General features: G+C 43.1%; 1 protein-coding gene across 18 annotated transcripts in view; it reads right to left on the bottom strand.

Annotated features, from left to right (window-relative positions):
• The window catches only part of RAD51C (RAD51 paralog C), a 57,451-nt gene that overhangs the window by 28,215 nt on the left and 8,945 nt on the right, over positions 1–20,291 (bottom strand). For 4 of the 18 annotated variants that reach the window (XM_008271207.4, XM_051824793.2, XM_051824795.2 and 1 more), the window contains exons 4-8: positions 16,201–16,331; positions 12,842–12,973; positions 7,090–7,179; positions 2,189–2,255; positions 391–451 (exon numbers count right to left, since the gene is read on the bottom strand). In XM_008271207.4, coding sequence (XP_008269429.1) covers positions 391–451; positions 2,189–2,255; positions 7,090–7,179; positions 12,842–12,973; positions 16,201–16,331 — 481 coding nt within the window. Of the gene's footprint in view, positions 1–390; positions 452–2,188; positions 2,256–4,314; positions 4,388–7,089; positions 7,180–8,512; positions 8,839–9,681; positions 10,334–12,841; positions 12,974–16,200; positions 16,332–20,291 lie in introns of those variants that run through there. The other 14 variants (XM_051824791.2, XM_070060984.1, XM_008271210.4 and 11 more) reach the window with 8 other exon arrangements.

Raw genomic sequence — 20,291 nt, 5'->3', positions numbered from 1 at the left:
CACATAAATTAGTCCTAGAGCTAACCTCAGAAGTTTTTCTTTTGTCCTGATTTTATTTTTCTTTCAATCCCTTCCAGGAACATAGAGTACTCACCTCCTTCTGCAAGGCTAATAAATGATTTCAAAGGACTTTTGAAAGTGGCATTCCTTATCCACCTACTCCTTTCAGGTGCATGCACCCCATCATTCAAATATTCCAAAGAATTTCCTATGTAGCTAACTGTGCATATAATGTGTTTCTGCATTTGTTCTAGATAATGGCAGACACAGCAACAAAACCATTAGTTCACGGGTTACTATATATCTCCACAGGATTAGCTCTAAGAAACAGGTAAGTATTCATTATAATTAATCCAACATTCAGGATTATTAACTTTTTTCTATACTGACCTTTGGTTTTGGTCCCAATGAAAGACTAGTCTTATTGTAGCAGCATGTCCCCAACTTTCTCCTGCAAGAAAAGAGTATAACAGTATATTGCCTTACTGACTAGGATAAAGTTCCTCAGAATGCCTCTGACCAAATTTAGTTCTTACTTTTCTTAATTTACCACAAGAGTACACTTGGTTGGAAAAAGATGAGAAATGAGTAATATCCTAAAATTAATAAATTTTTACCTATTTAGCAAAATAATGGAAATCATTATCCTTTATTTGCTTTTAGAAATTTATAGTCTGGAAGCCGGCGCCGCGGCTCACTAGGCTAATCCTCCGCCTTGCGGCGCCGGCACACCGGGTTCTAGTCCCGGTCAGGGTGCCGGATTCTGTCCCAGTTGCCCCTCTTCCAGGCCAGCTCTCTGCTGTGGCCCGGGAGTACAGTGGAGGATGGCCCAAGTGCTTGGGCCCTGCACCCCATGGGAGACCAGGAGAAGCACCTGGCTCCTGGCTTTGGATCAGTGCAGTGCGCCAGCCACAGCAGCCATTGGGGGGTGAACCAATGGCAAAGGAAGACCTTTCTCTCTGTCTCTCTCTCTCACTATCCACTCTGTCAAAAAAAAAAAAAAAAAATTATAGTCTGGGAGCCAGCGCTGTGGCGTAATGTGTGAAGCTGCTGCCTGCAGTGCCAGCATCCCATATGGGCACTGGTTCGAGTCTTGGCTCGAACTTCCAATTCAGCTCTCTGCTATAGCCTGGGAAAGCAGAAGAAGATGGCCCAAGTCCTTAGGCTTCTGCACCTGCTTAGGAGACCTGGAAGAGGTTCCTGGCTCCTGGCTTCGGATTGGCACAGCTCCGGCCATTGCGGCCATCTGGGGAGTGAACCAGCGGGTGGAAGACCTCTCTCTCTCTGCCTCTCCTTCTCTCTCTGCGTAACTCTTTCAGATAAACAAATAAATCTTTAAAAAAATAAATTTGTAGTTTGAGTCACTATATTTATCAATCATCCATTTAATCAGACCTACTAACATATTTCTGACTCTCAGAAGCAAAGTAAAAATTCTAAGAAAACACTCTTAAAGATTTTAATGTAAATCAATCTTGTAGTATTGTGTTCTAATGAAATAAAAACTGAGTTCTGAGACACAATCACATGTCTATTTACTGCAGTTTGATTTTTATTTAAATGGATTCATCCTTCTTTCTAAGATGGTGAGCTTGCTGAGGGCAAGAGTCATCATACAAATATCTCTGGTATCTGACACTATAGCTGCCAAATGATAGATACCTGATGATAAATGACTGTTAAATAACTAAAAGGGGAGCTAGCATTGTGGTGCAAACGGTAAAGTCACCATTTGCAATGCTAGCATCCAATAAAGAAGTGCAGGTTTGGCTACTCAGCTTTCTATCCAGCTTCCTGCTAATGGGTCTGGGAAAGCAAGAGAAGATGACACAATCCTGCAATCCATGTAGGAGACTAGGATGAGGTTTCTGGCTCCTGGTCTCAGACTGACCTAAACCCTGGCTATTGCAACATTTGGGGAGAGATTTAGTGGATGGAAGATCTCTCTTTCTTTCTCTGTCCCTCCCTCTCTCCATTTTTCTGCCTTTCAAATGAATAAATATTTGTAAAAAATAATTAAAAGAATCACTAAATATTTGAAGGCACTGTGCTTGGTGATAAGAGTTATCAGTGAATAAGATAAATACAGTCTCTGCTCATGCGGCCTATAGTATTTCAACAAATATCAAATAAAACAGGTAAGAAAAATATTTTAAACCATAACTGTTTATCTTATTAATTTACCTACCTAATGCAGGAACTAGCAAGGCCTGGTCTTTTTCTATTTTTGTTGTCATCTGATTGGTTAAAATTACCTACAAAAACAAAATGTGAGAAAGTGAGGTGAGTCTCTACCAAAAAATATCAAGTATGAAAGCAGCTAGGTCTCAAACCGGTGCCCAAATGGGATGTTGGAGTCACAAACAGAGGCTTAACCTTCTACGCCACAACGTCAGCCCCAAAAGATAATAATTTTAAATTAGGAAAAGCAAAAGTGTTAATGATACAGTACAAGTCAGATTATCTGGCATCTTTTAATCCAAAATTCTCCAGAAACAGTTATTTTAAATATTCTTCTTTGCATAAAGAACATGGTAACTACTGTAAGCTCCAAGTGATCAAGAATTTCTGTGAAAAGCAGTAAGGTGCCTATTCTGGAAAAAGAAAATCAGTTCTATAAGAAAACTAAGACAGAAATGGCTGGGGGACCAGCTCTGTGGCATAGTGAGTAAAGCTACTACCTGCAGTACCAGCATCCCATATGGACACCAGTTTGAGATTCGGCTGCTCCATTTCTGATCCAGCTCCCTGCTATGGCCTGAGAAAGCAGTGGAAGATGGCCCAAGTACTTGGGCCCCTGAACCGGCTTGGGAGACCTGGAAGAAGCTCCTGACTCCTGTCTTCAGATTGGCCCAGCTCTGGCTGTTATGGCCATTTGAGGAGTAAACCAGCAGATGGAAGATTCTCTCTCTCTGCCTCTCTATAACTCTGCCTTTCAAATCAATAAATAAATCTTTAAAAAAAAAAAAAAAAACCATTCAATGGTAACATCCTAAACAAATTTTTAAGACATAAAGGAGTCTCTGTGACACATCTATATCTCAATTAGATACCAAAAGGCTAACATGCCTTTCTTCTAGTTTCTCTCCCCTGTGTACCATAGTGCCTTCTCTATTTGTTATGTTACACCAGGCATCTTAGAACAAGCTAAGCAGGAATTTAAATTGGTAATTAACTAAAATGTATGACTAACTGGTATTTCTAACATGCTGAGTAATCACCTTCACTGTACATGCTACCAAGCATATAAGCTCTTGAACAGTGTAATATTCACTTATGCCCACACTTTTTGCTTAGTGGTGGTGCACTATTCAACTCCATAGCCATTAGTCACTTTAACTTTTAAAGTTTAATTAAAGCTAGAAATTCATTCCCTTAGTATTAGCCTCATTTCGCAGTCTTAAAAGTTGGGGCCGGCGCTGTAGCATAGCAGGTAAGGCCGCCGCCTGCAGTGCCAGCATCCCATATGGGTGCTGGTTCAAAACCCAGCTGCTCCACTTCTGATTTGGCTCTCTGCTACGGCCTGGGAAAGCAGTAGAAGATGGCCCAAGTCCTTGCACCCGCGTGGGAGACCCAGAAGAGCCTCCTGGCTCCTGGCTTCGGATTGGCGCAGCTCCGGCTATTATGGCCAATTGGGGAGTGAAGAGCAGATAGAAGTCTCTCTCTCTCTCTCTCTCTCTCTCTCTCTCTCTGTGCCTCTCCTTCTCAATGTGTCACTTTGACTCTCAAATAAATACATGTATCTTTAAAAAAAAAAAGTCATTCAGCTACTGGCCTAAATGGTATATTTCCATCTTTATAGAAGTTCTACCATATAGTTCTGGTTTACAGAGCATTTCATTTATCTATTACATATCTTCATGAAAATGTAAATAGAAGCTGTGACCTAGTAGGTTAAGCCTCTGCCTGTGGCACCGGCACCCTATATGGGTACTGATTTGAGTCCCAGCTACTCTACTTCTGATCCAGCTCCCTGTTAATGGCCTAGGAAAGCAGTGGAAGACGGCCCAAGACATTGGGCCCCTGCACCCACGTGGGAGATCCAGAAGAAGCTCCAGGCTCCTGATAGGCCCAGCTCCAGCCTTTACACCCGTTTGGGATGTGAACCAGTGGATGGAAGACCTCTCTCTCTGTCTTTCCTTCTGTCTGTAACTCTGCCTCTTAAATAAATAAATCTTCTAAAAAATAAGTAAATATAACTATTAGCTAATCAGCTATTCAATAACTCAAAATTAGATTCTGCATTATTTGCCAATATTTGTAAGATAATTTATATTGGGACCGGCGTTGTGGTGTAGCAAGTTAAGCCTTCACCTGTAGCACTGGCATCCCATATGAGTGCCGGTTCAAGTTCTGTCTGCTCCACTTCCGATCCAGCTCTCTGCTTCTGTAGAGAAGGAGGGAGGGAGAGAGATCATCCATCCTCTCCCCCAAATGGCTGCAATGGTCCATACTGGGCCGGTCTAAAGGCAGGAGCCAGGAGCCAGGAGCTTCTTAGGATCTCACACAGGGTACAGGAGTCCAAGAACTTGGGCTATCTTCCACTGCTTTCCCAGGCACATTCACAGGGAGCTGGATCAGAAGTGGAGCAGCTGGGACTTGAACTAGTGCCCATATGAGATGCTGGCACTGCAGGCAGAGACAACCTTCTACACTACTGTGCCAGCCCCAAATAAATCTAAAAAATTTTTTTTAAAAGAAGAAAGAAAATTTATGCTAAGTGAAAGAAGTCAGACACAAAAGGTCTGTACGTATTGTATGATTCTATTTATACGACATGTCCAGAGAAGAAAAATTAACAGAGACAAAAAGCAGATTAGTGGTTGCTAGGGACTAGGGGGAGGGCAGAATAAGAAGCAATGGCTAACAGAATTTGTGTGTGTGTGTGTGCTTTTAAATCTGGAACTATGTTTCTCAGAATTATTTTCCTTGTATGGTACCAAGTTAGAGTTGAACATAAAAGGAATTTGCATGAGATTTAAAAGGTGAAAGTGAAGGAGCAAGATATTTTTAATATTCTGAAGGTCATTGCACATAGAGGTTTCATTTTTGGATCAAGATATTCTAAAATTAGATACTGGTCAAGATTGTACAAATCTAACAATATACATTTATTTATTCACTTCATTTTATTTGAAAGGCAGGGGCATAGAGAGGGATCTTCCATTTGTTGGCTTACTCCCCAAATAACAGCAACAGCCAGGGCTGGGCAAGACCAAAGCCAAGAGCCCAGAACTCCATCCAGGTCTTCCACATGGGTGGCAGGAACCCAAGTATCTGGGCCATTATCTGTTGCCTCACAGTGTATGCATTAGCAGAGCAGCTGGGAGTTTAATCCAGGGACTCTGATATGGGATGTGGTCTTCCCAAGCAGCATCTAAACCATTGTGGTAAATGCTGGCACCCAGGTATGTGACTTTTATCTCGTTACACTTGGTTAAAAAAAAAAAAAAAACAAAAAAAAAAAACAAACAAACAAACAGAAACCTATCTACCAATATTCAAAGAAATTCATCCCTTTTTAAAGATTTTATTTATTTATTTGAAAGGCAAAGTTAGACAGAGTGCTTCCATCCACTGGTTCACTCCCCAGATGGCGCCAACAGTCCAGGACTGTGCTTCATCTGCATCTCCCATGTGGATGGCAGGAGCCCAAGTACCTGGGCCGTCCTCCACTGCTTTTCCAAGCATATTAGCAGGGAGAAGGATCGAAGTACAGCAGCCAGGACTCTTTTGGGATGCCATCATTGCAAACAACAGCTTAACCCGCTGTGCCACAACACCAGAGAAATTCATCTTTTAAAGGAATTTCCCCCATTGGTTTGACAAAGATTTTACAACTGGTAACATCCAAAGTTGATAAACATGTGGGAAAAGAAGAATTCTCATTAACTGGTGTACAGAATTTACTGTGGAACATGTTTTCTGAGGGTAATTTAACAATATAAAAACAAAATGTTTAAAAATAAGATTCCTGGGGCTGGTGTTGCAGTGCAGCAGCTTAAGCTGCTGTTTGCGATGTAGCATCCTTTGTCGGAATGCCAGTTTGAGTCCTGGCAGCTCAGCTTCTGATCCAGCTTTATGCTAATAAGTCTGGGAAGGCGGTAAAGACCGCCTAATTACTTGGGCACCTGCCACCCAAATGGGAGACCCAGAAGTTCTTAGCTTTTGCCTTCAGCATGACAGTCCTGCCTAGCAGGTATTTGGGGAGTGAACCAGTGTTTGTAAGAGATTTCTGTCTGTCTTTCCTTCTCTCTGTCATTCTGCCATTCAAATAAAAGAAAAAAAAAAACTAAAAAAAAAAAATATTCGTTTGGCTTAACATCTTCCTTTTTAAGAAGTTGATTACAGGAGTGGGCGTTTGATGCAGCAGTTAAGTGACTACTTGGGATGCCTGAAACCCACACTGTGGTGCCTAGCCTGAGTTAAGGCTCCTCTGACCCAGCTTTCTGCAAATGTGCACCCAAGGAGATAGCAGATGATGACTCAAGTACTGGGTCTCTGCTGCCGAAATGGGATACCTGTACAGAGTTCTGGGCTCATGGCTTTGGCCTGGCTCAGCACTGTGGGAACAAACCAATGGGTGGAAGATCCCTGTCCCTCTGCCTTTCAAATAATATGAAAATAAATTCAAAAAAATATTTTGGGGGAATGGCACTGTGTTATAAAGCTGCCACCTGCAATGCTGGCATCCTATATGGGCAAAAACTCAAGTCCCAGCTGCTCCACTTCTGATCCAGCTCTTTGCTATGGCCTGGGAAAACAGCGGAAGATGGCCCAAGTCCTTGGGCCTCTGCACCCACATGGGAGACCCAGAAGATGCTGGCTCCTGGCTTCAGATCAGCCTAGCTCTGACTGTTGTGGCCAATTGAGGAGTGAACCAGCAGATGGAAGACCTCTCTCTCTCTCTCTCTCTCTGCCTCTGTAACTCCTCTTTTCAAATAAATAAATAAGTATTTTTTAAAATTTGAGAAACTTACTCTAAAGGGCTGGGCATTTGACCTAGCAGTTAAGACTCTAGTTGGGAGGCTGGGATTCTTCCAATTAGCACACTGTTGCCTGGGATGCCCACTTCTCATACTAGAGTACCTGGGTTAGAAGCAGCTTTGTGTCCAGTTCTAGCTTCCTGTTCCTGTATACCCTGGGAGAGTGCTGGTGATGGCTCAAGCACTTGTGTCCCTGTCATATACAAGGGTGACAGATTAGGTTCTGGACTCGTGGATTTGGCCTGGCCCAGCCCCAGCTGTTGCACATTTGGGAAGTGAACTAACTGACTGAAGATCTCTGTCTCTCTGCCTTTCAAATATTAAAAAAAAAAAAGGGGGGGGGGGACATTTGGTACAGAGGGTAAGATACTACTTGGGATACTGGTATTCCCTATCAGTGGGTTAAGTTGAGAATACTGGCTCTGCTTTGATACAGTTTCCTGTTACTGTGCATCCTGGGAGGCAGCAGATGAAGGCCCAGTATCTGCATCTCTGCCACCCACGCTAGAGACCTGGTCTGAGTTCTAGGCTCTGGACTTCAGCCTGGCCCAACACTGACTATTGCAGGCATTTGAGGAGTGAACCAGGAAACAGAAGATCTCTTTCTGTTTCTCTTTCCAACAAAATGAAATAAATTTTTTTAAATAATAAAAATAAATAGATAAAAATTTAAACAACTCCAATAAGAATGTCTGCATCTCATGTTCAAAGTACCTGGGTTAAAGTCAGAAGCCAGGGGAAGGTACTGAACCCAGACAATCTCATATGGGAGGTGGGGTGTTTTAATCACTAGGCCAAATGCCTACCCCAGATGTTCACAACATTTTAAGTTAAAAACAAAAACTGCTTTGCATAACAACATGTACAATATGATCTCATTTTCCAAAAAGTATGTTAGCATATATATAGAATAAAGTAAGTGGGGGGAAATACATATACCAAACTCAACAATATTCATCTCTGGGTAATGGATAATTATAGTTTTTGATCACTGAAAACAATTTTTACAACCTACATGCATAACTTAAAATTGTAAAATGTATTATCAAATTCATACATGCTTCTATACATGCCAACTGGGAAAAAACAAAACAAGCAAAGAGGCTGGTGTTATGGCACAGCAGGATAAGATGCCACTTGTGTTGCCAGTATCCCATGTTGGAGTGCTGGTTCAAATTCTGGTATGAGCCTGGGAAATATCAAATAATGATTCAAATACATAGGCCCTTGCCACAACACATGGGAGATCCAGATGGAGTTCCTGGCTTCTGGCTTCAGCCTGGCCCAGACATGTCTACTGTGGGCACTAGGGGAATAAGTCAGCAGAGGGAAGATCTCTTTCCCTCTCTCTGTTGTTCTTGCCTTTCAAATAATTAAAAGTAAAAAAAAAAAAAAAAAAAAAAAAAAAAAACAAAGAACCCCACAAAATCCTGTCTTTGAAAGCAGTCACTGGTAATGTTTTGGTCCTTTCAAATCTTTTTCCCTCATTGTTTCCAAAGTGCAATTATACATGATATACTGTTATATAACTTCAATGCTTTTATTTAATCATGTATCTGGATATATCTTGTTCCATGTTAATACCTTTATTTACATTGATTACTTTAGATTTTTATTTTTTTTTTAAAGATTTATTTACTTATTTGAAAGTCAGAGTTACAGAGAAAGAAGAAAGGCAGAGAGAGAAAGAGAGGTCTTCCATCCGCTTGTTCACTCCACAACTGGCTGCAATGGCTGGAGCTGTGCTGATCCGAAGCCAGGAGCCTGGAGCTTCTTCTGGGTCTCCCACATGGGTACAGGGGCCCAAGCACTTGGGCCATCTTCTACTGCCTTCCCAGGCCATATGAGAGAGCTGGATTGGAAGTGGAGCAGCGGGTCTCGAACCGGCACCCATATGGATGCCAGCGCTTCAGGCCAGGGCGTTAACCTGCTGTGCCACAGTGCCAGCCCCATTATTTATTTATTTTTAATTTGATTTATTTTTAAATTTATTTGAAAGGCTAGTTTATTTCCCAAGTCTGCTGGTTTACTTCCCAAATCCCTGCAACATCCAGAGCTATGCCAGGCTGAAAACAGGAGCACAGAACTCAACCTTGGTCTTCCACATGGGTAGCAGAGACCCAATTACTTGAGCTATCACCTGCTGTCTCCTGAGCTGCACATTTGCAGTAATGCTGAATCTGAGTTGAGACTTGCATCTAGGGATGCTTATTTGGGTTGTGCATGTCCCGAGTGTAGTTTCTTAATAATCAAGCAAAAAGACTGTCGTAACAAAAAACAAATCCTAAGAAACTAGGCAACCCATTAGTCTTGAGTGCCCCCTACTGGAGGCTCTTGAATGGTACAACTATGAACAGAATGCTAAATGGCAATTAATTCAAACAAGAAGCTTTTTTAGCATGTGGCAAAAAAATCTAAAAATTAAAAAAAAAAGGAGGGGGATGTATTTGCTCATTTATTTGAAAGGCAGAGTGACAAAGAGAGAGATAAAGGAGAAGAGAAATTTTCCATTTACTGGTTCACCCCCTAAACACCTGAAATAGCTGGGGCTTGACCAGATGGAAGCCAAGAGCCTGGAACTCAATCCAGATCTCCCTCATGAGCGGCAGAGACTCAAGTACTTGAGCCATTGTCTGCTATCTTCCAGGTTGCCCATTAGCAGAAAGACGCGTCAGAAGTGAAACAGGCCGGCGCCGCGGCTCAATAGGCTAATCCTCCACCTAGCAGCGCCGGCACACCGGGTTCTAGTCCCGGTCAGGGCGCCAAATTCTGTCCCGGTTGCCCCTCTTCCAGTCCAGCTCTCTGCTGTGGCCCGGGAAGGCAGTGGAGGATGGCCCAAGTGCTTGGGCCCTGCACCCCCTGGGAGACCAGGAGAAGCACCTGGCTCCTGGCTTCGGATCAGCACGGTGCGCTGGCCGCAGCGCGCCAGCCGCAGTGGCCATTGGAGGGTGAACCAACAGCAAAAAGGAAGACCTTTCTCTCTGTCTCTCTCTCTCACTGTCCACTCTGCCTGTCAAAAAAAAAAAAAAGTGAAATAGGGCCGGCACCGCAGCTCACTAGCCTAATCCTCCGCCTTGCAGCGCCGGCACACCGGGTTCTAGCCCCAGTCAGGGCGGTGGATTCTGTCCCGGTTGCCCCTCTTCCAGGCCAGCTCTCTGCTGCGGCCAGGGAGTGCAGTGGAGGATGGCCCAAGTGCTTGGGCCCTGCACCCACATGGGAGACCAGGAGAAGCACCTGGCTCCCGGCTTCGGATCAGTGCGGTGCGCCAGCCGCAGCGGCCATTGTGGGGGTGAACCAATGGCAAAGGAAGACCTTTCTCTCTGTCTCTCTCTCTCTCCGTGTCCACTCTGTCAAAAAAAAAAAAAAAAAAAAAAAAAGTTGTGGCACAGCAGGTTAAGCTGATGTCTGCAATGTCAGCATCCCTTATGGGCATCACTTCCAGTCCTGACTACTACACTTCTGAACCAGCTCCCTGCTAATGCAGCGGAGAAAATGGTCCAAGTACTTGGATTCCTGCCACCCATGTGGAGGATGGTGTTTCAGGCTCCTGGCCTTAGCCTGATCCAGCCCAGACCACTGCAACCATTTAGAGAGTGAACTAGTGAATGTGTGTTAGCATGCTCTCTTGCGATCTCTCTCCCTGCATCTCTCCTTCCTTCCCTCTCTCTCTGCCTTGCAAATAAATAATAAATCTTGGGGCTGGCATTCTATATGGGTGCCATGCAAGTCCTGGCTGCTCCAATTCCAATCCAGCTCCCTGCTGGTTCACCTGGGAAAGCAGTAGAAGATGGACCAAGTCCTGCACCCATGTGGGAGACTAGGATGGAGGTCCTGGCTCCAGCCTAGCCCAACCCTTGCCAATCAGGCAGTAAATCAGTGGACAGAAGATCTCTGTCTCACTCTCTAACTCTGTATTTCAAATAGATTAAAAAAAAAAAAAAAAAAAAAAACTTAAAAATAATAATAAATAGGTCCTGTGGCGTAGCAGTGCTGGCATCCTATATGGGCACCAGTTTAAGTCCCGGTTGCTCCACTTGCAATCCAGCTATCTGCTATGGCCTGGGAAAGCAGTGGAAGATGGCCCAAGTCCTGGGGCCCCTGCATCAGCATGGGAGACCCAAAAGAAGCTCCAGGTTCCTGGCTTTGAATCAGCGCAGCTCTGGCCGTTGCAACCATTTGGGGAGTGAACCAGAGGATGGAAGACCTCTCTGCCTCTCTGTAACTCTGCCTTTCAAATAAATAAATTTTAATAATAAAAATAAATATTAAAAAAAAAGCCAGCTAAAAATGCTCTAATCAATTACAGCAAAGACAAATCAAGTTAAACAGTTCAACCTTCTTCTGTCTCCCAGACAAGGGTACGTATTTGTCAGTGGTAGGACAGTGTTACAGAGAGGGAAATGATGGCAAACAAGCAGTTAAGAGTCTTGGATGGGTATCTGGCCTACCAGTTAACACAGCAGCATCCCATATCGGAGTGCCTAGGTTGCATACTTGACTCTGCTCAACTCAAGCTTCCTACTAGTGCAGATGCTAAGAGGTAGGAGTGATAGCTCAAATAACTGAATTCCTGCCACCCAAATGCTACATTTGGAATAAGCTCCTGGCTTACAGCCTCAGAGGGCATTTGGGAAGAAAACCAGTGGAGAGAGGGAGCTCTCTTCTTGTGAGTGCACACTCCATCTCTCTGCTTCTGAAATAAAAAAAAAATTTTTTTTCTGGGGCCAGCACTGAGGTATAGTGGGCTAAGCCTCCACTTGAGGCACCGGAATCCCATACAGGCTGCAGTACAGTAGGTTAAGCTGCATTAATTCCAATCCTGGCTGCTCCTCTTCTGGATCCAGCTCTCTGCTGTGGCCTGGGAGAGCAGAAGATGGCCCAAGTGCTGGGGCCCCTGCAACCTTGTGGGAAACCCGGAAGAAGCTCCTGGCTTCAGATCATCTCAGCTCCAGCCATTGTGGCCATCTGGGGAATGAACCAGTGGTTGGAAGACCTTTCTCTCTGTCTCTCCTTCTCTCTATCTATAACTCTATCTCGCAAATAAATAAAATTTTTAAAAAATTTTTTTTCTAAGTCTCACTTCATGCCTTTTTATCACTTCACTTCTGGGCTTTTATTTACCTCTCTCCTCATATTATATTCCAAATCTAGAACAGTTATCTTAAAATATCTAGTTTGTTCACACTATGCATTTTTTAAAAATTTATTTATTTGATAGGCAGAGTTACAGAGAGGCAGAGAGAGCAAGAGGTCTTCCATCCACTGATTCACTCCCCAAATGATTGCAATGTCCAGAGCCAAGCCAATCCGAAGCCAGGAGCCAGGAGTTTCTTCCGGGTCTCCCACACAGGTGCAGGTGCCCAAGCACTTAGGCCATCTTCTACTGTTTTCCCAGGCCATATGAGAGAGCTGGATCGGAAGTGGAGCATATGGGACACTGTGTGGCAGGTGATGGCTTTACCCGCTATGCCACAGCGCCAACCCCTGCTTATATTATGTAATTTTTCCATCTGAGTCTGTGATTATACACTATGTAATAATGAAAGACTCAGAGCAAAAGGAAGAGGGATGTTGGAAGAGTTTACCTGAAAAATATCAAGCACATTTAGATAAAACTGCAATTACTAAAGATGGCATTTCTTTATCAAAAAAAAATCCATTTTCAAGAAATGACATATTGATTATGCTGATTGATGTGCAACACTTATGGCTAGAATTAATCTTTTATGGAAACCAAAACAAAACCAAGCTCAAAAAACTGTATGTCAGGCAAATTATATTTCGCTATTCCTAGACTTCAATATTTTATAAAATCGTGACTTTATTATAAAACTTTCTTGACTAGTAATACTTACAGCTAATCTGTGGTTATTTGCAAGGCTTATCATTTGCTGGGCTAGGCCATTTAGTAACCGAGTACGAAGGGATAGGTCATCAAGATCATGACGAAAAGGAAAAGCAATACCATCTACAATCACTAATCGAACCTAAAACAGAAGAGAGAATGATTTTAGGTTTGGTATTAAAAATAAAATAATAAAAATGTCATCCAAAAAGTACAGTTATCAATCTATTCATCCAATGCTGTTTGTAGTAATCATCAAAAGTTAAAATGTATTCTGGTTTCATAATTTTTGTTAAAAAGTAACAAAAAATGGGGCGGCTGCTGTGGATAGCAGATAGAGCCTCAACCTGCAGTGCCAGCATCCAATATGGATGCTGGTTCAAGCCCCAGTTGCTCCACTTTTGATCCAGCTCTCTGCTGTGGCATGGGAAAGCAGAAGATGGCCCAAGTTGTTGGGCCCCTGCACCCATGTGGGAGACCCAGAAAATGCTACTGGCTCCTGGCTTCGGATGAGCTCAGCTCTAGCCGTTGTGGCCATCTGGGGAGTGAACCAGTGGATGGAAGATCTCTCTCTCTCTGTCTCTGCCTCTCTGTAGCTCTGCCTTTCAAATAAATAAATATTTCTTAAAAAGTAACAAAAAAAAAGGAATAATAATAACTGTCTTACAATGTGCCTCTATACATCTCTACATAGGCTTTACGGAAGTATTTCACACTATAAAAAAGTTAGCTGAAGTCTTAGTAAAACAAATTTCTCAATTACAAATACCAATTTTATCTTTAGGGTTCAAATATTACAATATTTTCTGTAAAAAATTGGTACACTTTTTCCCTTTAAGTTTTTTTTTAATATTTTATTTATTTATTTCAATGGTAGAGTTACAGACAGTAAGAGGGAGAGACAGAGAGAAAGGTCTTACATCCACTGGTTCATTCCCCAAATGGCCACAACAGCCGAGGCTGGACTGATCTGATACCAGGAGCCAGGAGCTTCTTCCAGGTCTCCCACGTGGGTGCAGGGGCCCAAGCCCTTGAGCTTTCTTCCACTATGTTCCCAGGCCACAGCAGAGAGCTGGATAGGAACGGGGGCAGCCAGGACCAGAACTGGTGCCCATAGGGATGCCAGCACTGCAGGCGGAGGATTAATCTGCATCAAAGTGCCAGCCCCTCCCCTTTAAGTTTAATGTCAATACAGGGCAAGTAACCATCACAGAATGTAATAATACAGAATTCACCGTGAGGTAAGTATGTCTTCAATTTGAACCAAGGCTTACCTATAGATGATAAATAAGGTTTACTTTTTTTTAAAATAAGGTTTACTGATACAAGATGAACAGTTTTCTGACAGTATGTAATTATAAGTGAAACTGTCATAAAAATGTCTCACTTATAGTTACTTGGATTATCAATGATTTAGTTCTATTAGAGTACCTATTATTATTCTATATGTGATTCCATATGGGATGTCGGCATTTCAGGCAGCAACTTAACCCGCTACGCCACAAAGCCAGCCCCTGGCTCAAGTATTTGAGTCCTTGCTTCCCACTTGGGAGACCTGGATGGAGTTCCTGGCATGTGGCTTTGACCTGGCCCAGCCCCAACTTTTGTGAACATTTTGAAGGTAAACTATTAGATGGAAAATCTCTATCTCTCCCTCTCTGTCACTCTGCCTCTCAAATACATAAATCTTAAAATATATATGTATTGCCTTGTAATTTTTTCTCTTATTTACATTTGGAGTAGTTTTCAGATTATTTTAGATTTTGTATCTTTTGGATTTTGGACTTTGTATATATTGGTATATGACAGGACATCAAAAAGTTCATGGAAAATGTGTATTTTGAAAAAACTGCATGGATTTCAAAAACTTTTTTGCAATTATCTTTTAATTTCTCTCTCCATGAACTTTTTGAAATACCCTCGTATTGCTCTAGCTTTACTGGTTGTTTTGTTATTTAAAGATTTATTTATTTATTTGAAAGAGTTTTACAGAGAGAGAGAAAGAGAGAGAGAGAGAGGTCTTCCATCCGCTGGTTCACTCCCCAGTTGGCCACAATGGCCAGAGCTGATTTGAAGCAAGGAGCCAGGAGCCTCTTCCGGATCTCCCATGTGAGTGCAGAGGCCCAAGCAGGTGGGCCATCTGTACTGCTCTCCCAGGCCATAGCAGAGAGCTGGATCAGAAGTGGAACAGCCAGGACTCGAACCAGTGCCCATATGAGATGCTGGTACTGCAGGCAGTGGAGGCTTTACCTACTATACCACAGCGCCAGCCCCCCACCCTTGACTGCTCCACCACTAATCCAGTTCTCCGCTAATGTACCTGGGAAAGCATGGCCCAAGTGCCCGGGCCCCTGCACCCATGTGGGACTTGAACACAGTTCCAGGCTCCTGGCTTCAGCCTTGCCCAGACCTGGCTGTTGTGGCCATTTGGGGAGTAAACCAGCAGATGGAAGATATATCTTCCCACTTTCTCTCTCTCTTGGTTACTCAGCCTTTCAAAAAAATAAAATACGTATTTTAAAAAATATAAGGGGCTGGCACCGTGGCTCACTTGGTTAATCCTCCGCCTGCGATGCCAGCATCCCATATGGGCGCCGGGTTCTAGTCCCCATTGCTCCTCTTCCAGTCCAGCTCTCTGCTGTGGCCCGGGAGGGCAGTGGAGGATGGCCCAAGTGCTTAGGCCCCTGCACTCGCATGGGAGACCAGGAAGAAGCACCTGGCTCCTGGCTTCGGATCAGTGCAGCACGGGCCGTGGCTGCCATTTGGGGAGTGAACCAACGGAAGGAAGACCTTTCTCTCTCTCTCTCTCACTGTCTATAACTCTACCTGTCAAATAAAAAAAATATATTAAAATGGTATGCCATAAATTATCTACCAAATTGGTAACCCAATTGCTTGGACCCTTGCCACTCATGTGGGAGACCTAGATGAAGTTGCAAGCTCCTGGATTTGGCTTAGTCCAGCCCAAATTTTGAAATCCAAGCATATTTTTTTCATGCCCCAGCCATTGAGGCAGTTTGGGGAGCAAACCAGCAAATACAAGATGTTTCTCCTTGTCTGTAACTATGCTTTTAAAATAAATGTTATTTTTAAAAAAGATGGAAAATGCATATTCTGAAAAAACTAAATGGATTTCAAAATATTTTTGCATTAAAATAAATTTCTTTTAATTTCATTTATCCACGAACTTCTTAAAGTACATTCATAAATATGTAAATATAGATTAATTATAGTTTAGGAAAGGAAAAGATTTTCTGAATTCATTTTAACTTCAATTATATGCTACTATTCTATTTAGTTATTTTTCATGCTTAATCAAATACCTCCAAAGACACTTGATTAGTTACAATTCAGGAGTTTAATCCATACCTTTGAGTGTTCTGAAAGGAAATCAGGAAGGAGATAAACTTGCGCCAGTAGCTCTGTGTAGTCACAACAACGAAAATAATAAATATGGGAAAGAATATTTTCAAGAGTGAATTCTTCCAAAGCTTTTTGTTCTGAAACAAACAACAAAGCAATCTTAAAATAATTAATGTAACTTGCTTTGATATGCTGCTTATTGCAGGAAAATAATGCTTCTTTATAACAAAATACTAGAAGACTTTTCTCAATTGAAAGATGACAAGGGGGCAGGCGCTGTGGCGTAACGGGTAAAGCCAGAGGCTGCGGTGCCAGCATCCCATATGGGTGCCGGTTCGAGTCCCGGATGCTCCACTTCCAATCCAGCTCTCTGCTATAGCCTGGGAAAGCAGTAGAAGATGGCCCAAGTCCTTGGGCCCCTAAACCCGCATGGGAGACTCAGAAGCAGCTCCTGGCTCCTGGATTCGGATTGGCTCAGCTCTGGCTGTTGCAGCCATCTGGGGAGTGAATCAGTGGATGGAAGACCTCTCTCTCTCTCGCTGCAACTCTCTGCCTTTCAAATAAATCAATAAATCTCTAAAAATAAAAGATGATAAAATTATAGCAAAATTTCTATAAACTATCATTTCACAATTCCTGACCTCTTATTTTCACTTTTCCACTGTTTCCTAACATCCTAGTAAATTATCTATACAGACCTATAAGTAGATTTTTTTATTAAAGATTTATTCATTTATTTGAAAAGCAGAGCTTCAGAGGAAAAGAGAGAGCAAGAAAGAACTTCCATCCACTGGTTCACTTCCCAAATGGCCATAACAGCCAGGGCTGAGTCAGGCTGAAGCCAGAAGCTAGAAGTCAGTAACTTCATCTTGGTCTCATACAAGGTTGGCAGGTGCCCAAACACTTGGCCTACTACCTGCTCCCTTTTTAGGCACATGAGTAGGAAGAGTAGCCAGGACTCAAACTGGCAACCCAATATGGGACACGAGAAAACCAAGCAGTATCTTAACCTACTGTACCATAACACCTGCCCATAATTACTACATTTTAAAATTTAAGTGACAGGTGTTTAGCCTAGCAGTTAAGACACCCATGTCCCATATTGCAGTGCCTGGGTTCAACACCTGACTATTGCTCCTAACTCCAACTGCCTCTTAATACAGACACTGGGAGGCAGAGGTAACAGCTCAAGTAATTGGGTTCCTGCCTCCCAGATGGAAGACCTGGATTAAGTTCTTGGCTCCCAGCTTCAGCCCAGCCAGTCCCAGCTATTGCAGGCATTTGGGGAGTGAACCAGAGGATGGGAGCTCTCTTTCTATCTCAAATAAATAAAAATTAAAAAGAAAACCAAAGAAAAGTACTTAACTTTTTAAAAAATTGAAAGGCAGAGTTACAGAGAAAGAGGGAGAGACAGAGATATCTTCTGTCTGCTAATTTGCGTGAACTCACTCAAATAGCCGTAATGGCTTGGGCCAGGTCAGGCTGAAGCCAGGAGCTTCATTGGGGTCTACCACCTGGATGGTAGGGGCTAAAGTTCTTAGGTCATCTTCCACTGCCTTACCAGGCAACGCTGCATTGCAGGAAGAGATTCAACCCACTATTCCACAACATCAGCCTCTTAAGTTTTAACATTAAAAAAAGAAACTTTATTAACAAGCATTTGGTACAGTACACATCTCCTATCAGAGTGCCTGATTTGAGTCCCAGATCCTCTGCTTCTGATCCAGTTTCCTGTTAATATGTACTATAGGAGGCAGCAGATGATGGCTAAAGTATTTGGGTCTCCGGCACCCACGTGGGAGACCAGCATTAAATTCCACTCTTGGCTTCAGCCTGACTCTGCCCTGTTACAGGCACTTGGAGAGTGGAAGATCTTATCTATCTGTCTCTCTGCCTTTCAAACAAAATGAAAATAAGCAAACTATATTTTCTAATAGAAAATGTAACAAATATACACTAAAAGGTCAAATTTTCACCAAAAGATACAGCTTAATCACATACCAATCATTAAATACTGTGTAGCTCAGTGCTACATTATAATTACTCTATTTACAGTAAGTCTCTTTAAAAGATTTATTTATGGCTGGTGCCGCGGCTCACTAGGCTAATCCTCCGCCTTGCAGTGCCGACACATCGGGTTCTAGTCCCAGTCAGGGCGCCGGATTCTGTCCCGGTTGCCCCTCTTCCAGGCCAGCTCTCTGCTGTGGCCAGGGAGTGCAGTGGAGGATGGCCCAAGTGCTTGGGCCCTGTATCCCATGAGAGACCAGGATAAGTACCTGGCTCCTGCCATCGGATCAGCGTGGTGCGCCGGCCATGGTGGCCATTGGAGGGTGAACCAATAGCAAAGGAAGACCTTTGTCTCTGTCTCTCTCACTGTCCACTCTGCCTGTCAAAAATTAAAAAAAAAAAAAAAAAGATTTATTTATTTATTTGGGGTCCAGCACTGTGGTGCAGTGGGTTAAAGCCCTGGCCTGAAGCGCCGGCACCCCATATGGGTGCCAATTCTAGTCCTGGCTGCTCCTCTTCTGATCCAGCTCTCTGCTATGGCCTGGGGAAGCAGTAGAAGATGGCCCAAGTCCTTGGGCCTCTGCACCTGGTTGGAAGACCTAGGGAAGGCTCCTGGCTTCGGATAGGGGCAGCTCTGGCCATCGCGGCCATCTGGGGAGTGAACCAGCGGATGGAAGACCTCTCTGTCTCCACCTCCCTCTGTAACTCTGTCTTTCAAATAAATAAAATAAATCTTAAAAAAAAAAAAAAGATTTATTTATTTGAAAAGCAGAGTTACAGAGAGAGAGAGAGAGAAACAAAGACGTAGATCTTCCATCCGCTGGTTCACTCCTCAAATGGCCATAATGGCCAGGGCTGGGCCAGGCTGAAGCCAGGAGCCTAGAACTCCACCTGGGTCTCCCAGGTGGATAGCAGGGGCTCAATAATTGGTCTGTCTCCCACTGCTGTCCAAGGTGCATTAGCAAGGAATTGGATAGGAATTGGATATGAACTAGTGCTCATATGAGATGCTGGTATTTTAAGCAGCAGCATACCCCACTGTACCACAACACTGGCTTGTGCAGAAAGATTTTAAGAATCTACTACAAATACACATTTGACCTTTAAGGTATAGAGAAGAAAGATCCTTTTCCAACTAGCCTCCTAGGTTCTCTGAATGGGGCTCTGTAAATTGGACTACCAAAAGATCTAGAGAAAAAAAAAAAAAAAACAGAAGTCTATTAACTTGAGCATTACCCATATAACCCATGGGAGTCCAGAGATGAGTAACTCAAAAGTTAAGCTAGTAGGGCTGGCACTGTGGCGCAGCATGTTAAGCCACAGCCTGCAGCACCAGCAACCCATATGGGTGCCAGTTCAAGTCCCAGCAGCTCCACTACCAATCCAGCTCCCTGCAAATGTGCCTGGGAAAGCAGTGGAAGACGGACCAAGTTCCTGGGCCCATGCTTCCATATGGGAAACCCAGAAGAAGCTCTTGGCTCTTGGCTTTGGCCTGGCACAGCCCTGGCCATTGCAGCCATTTGGGGAATGAGCTAGCGGATAGAAGATCGATCAGGAACATAGAGAGGACAGCTTTCCTTTATCTGCTTTTTCCCAATTGCCCACAGCTCAAAATAAGCCTGCTACCAAGTGGCATATTTTAGGATGGCATATTCTGCCAGCATACAAAGGTCTTTTAGTAGATACACAATTCATACTAAATACTAAATTTTAGTAGATACAACAATTAATACTAATACTAAATGAGACATGAAAATAAAAATGTGAGGGACAATTTGGAGATGCAAGTGGGTTAAGCCACCGCCTACCACGGACTCTTTCCACTCCTGGCCCAGCTCTGGCTGTTGCAGAAATTTGAGGAGTGAACCAGTGGATGGAAGATCTCTGTCTCCATCATTCTGCTTTTCAAATAAATGAATAAATCTTTAAAAAGTAATAATAAAAATGCCAAGCTGATTATATTCATCTAAGGAAAATACAAACATCCAAAGAAAAACATTTTTTTAAACATCTAGAGAAAAGAATAAGGACTGCCAAAACTAAACTAAAATAAAGCAAAAGACAACAGTCAAAGCTAGGACAGGCACCTG

The sequence above is a fragment of the Oryctolagus cuniculus genome, chromosome 17, assembly GCF_964237555.1.
Source record: "Oryctolagus cuniculus chromosome 17, mOryCun1.1, whole genome shotgun sequence".
NCBI classification, from domain to species: domain Eukaryota; kingdom Metazoa; phylum Chordata; class Mammalia; order Lagomorpha; family Leporidae; genus Oryctolagus; species Oryctolagus cuniculus.
Note: the sequence above shows the minus strand (reverse complement) of the source record. Positions and strands in the feature narration are given on the sequence as shown.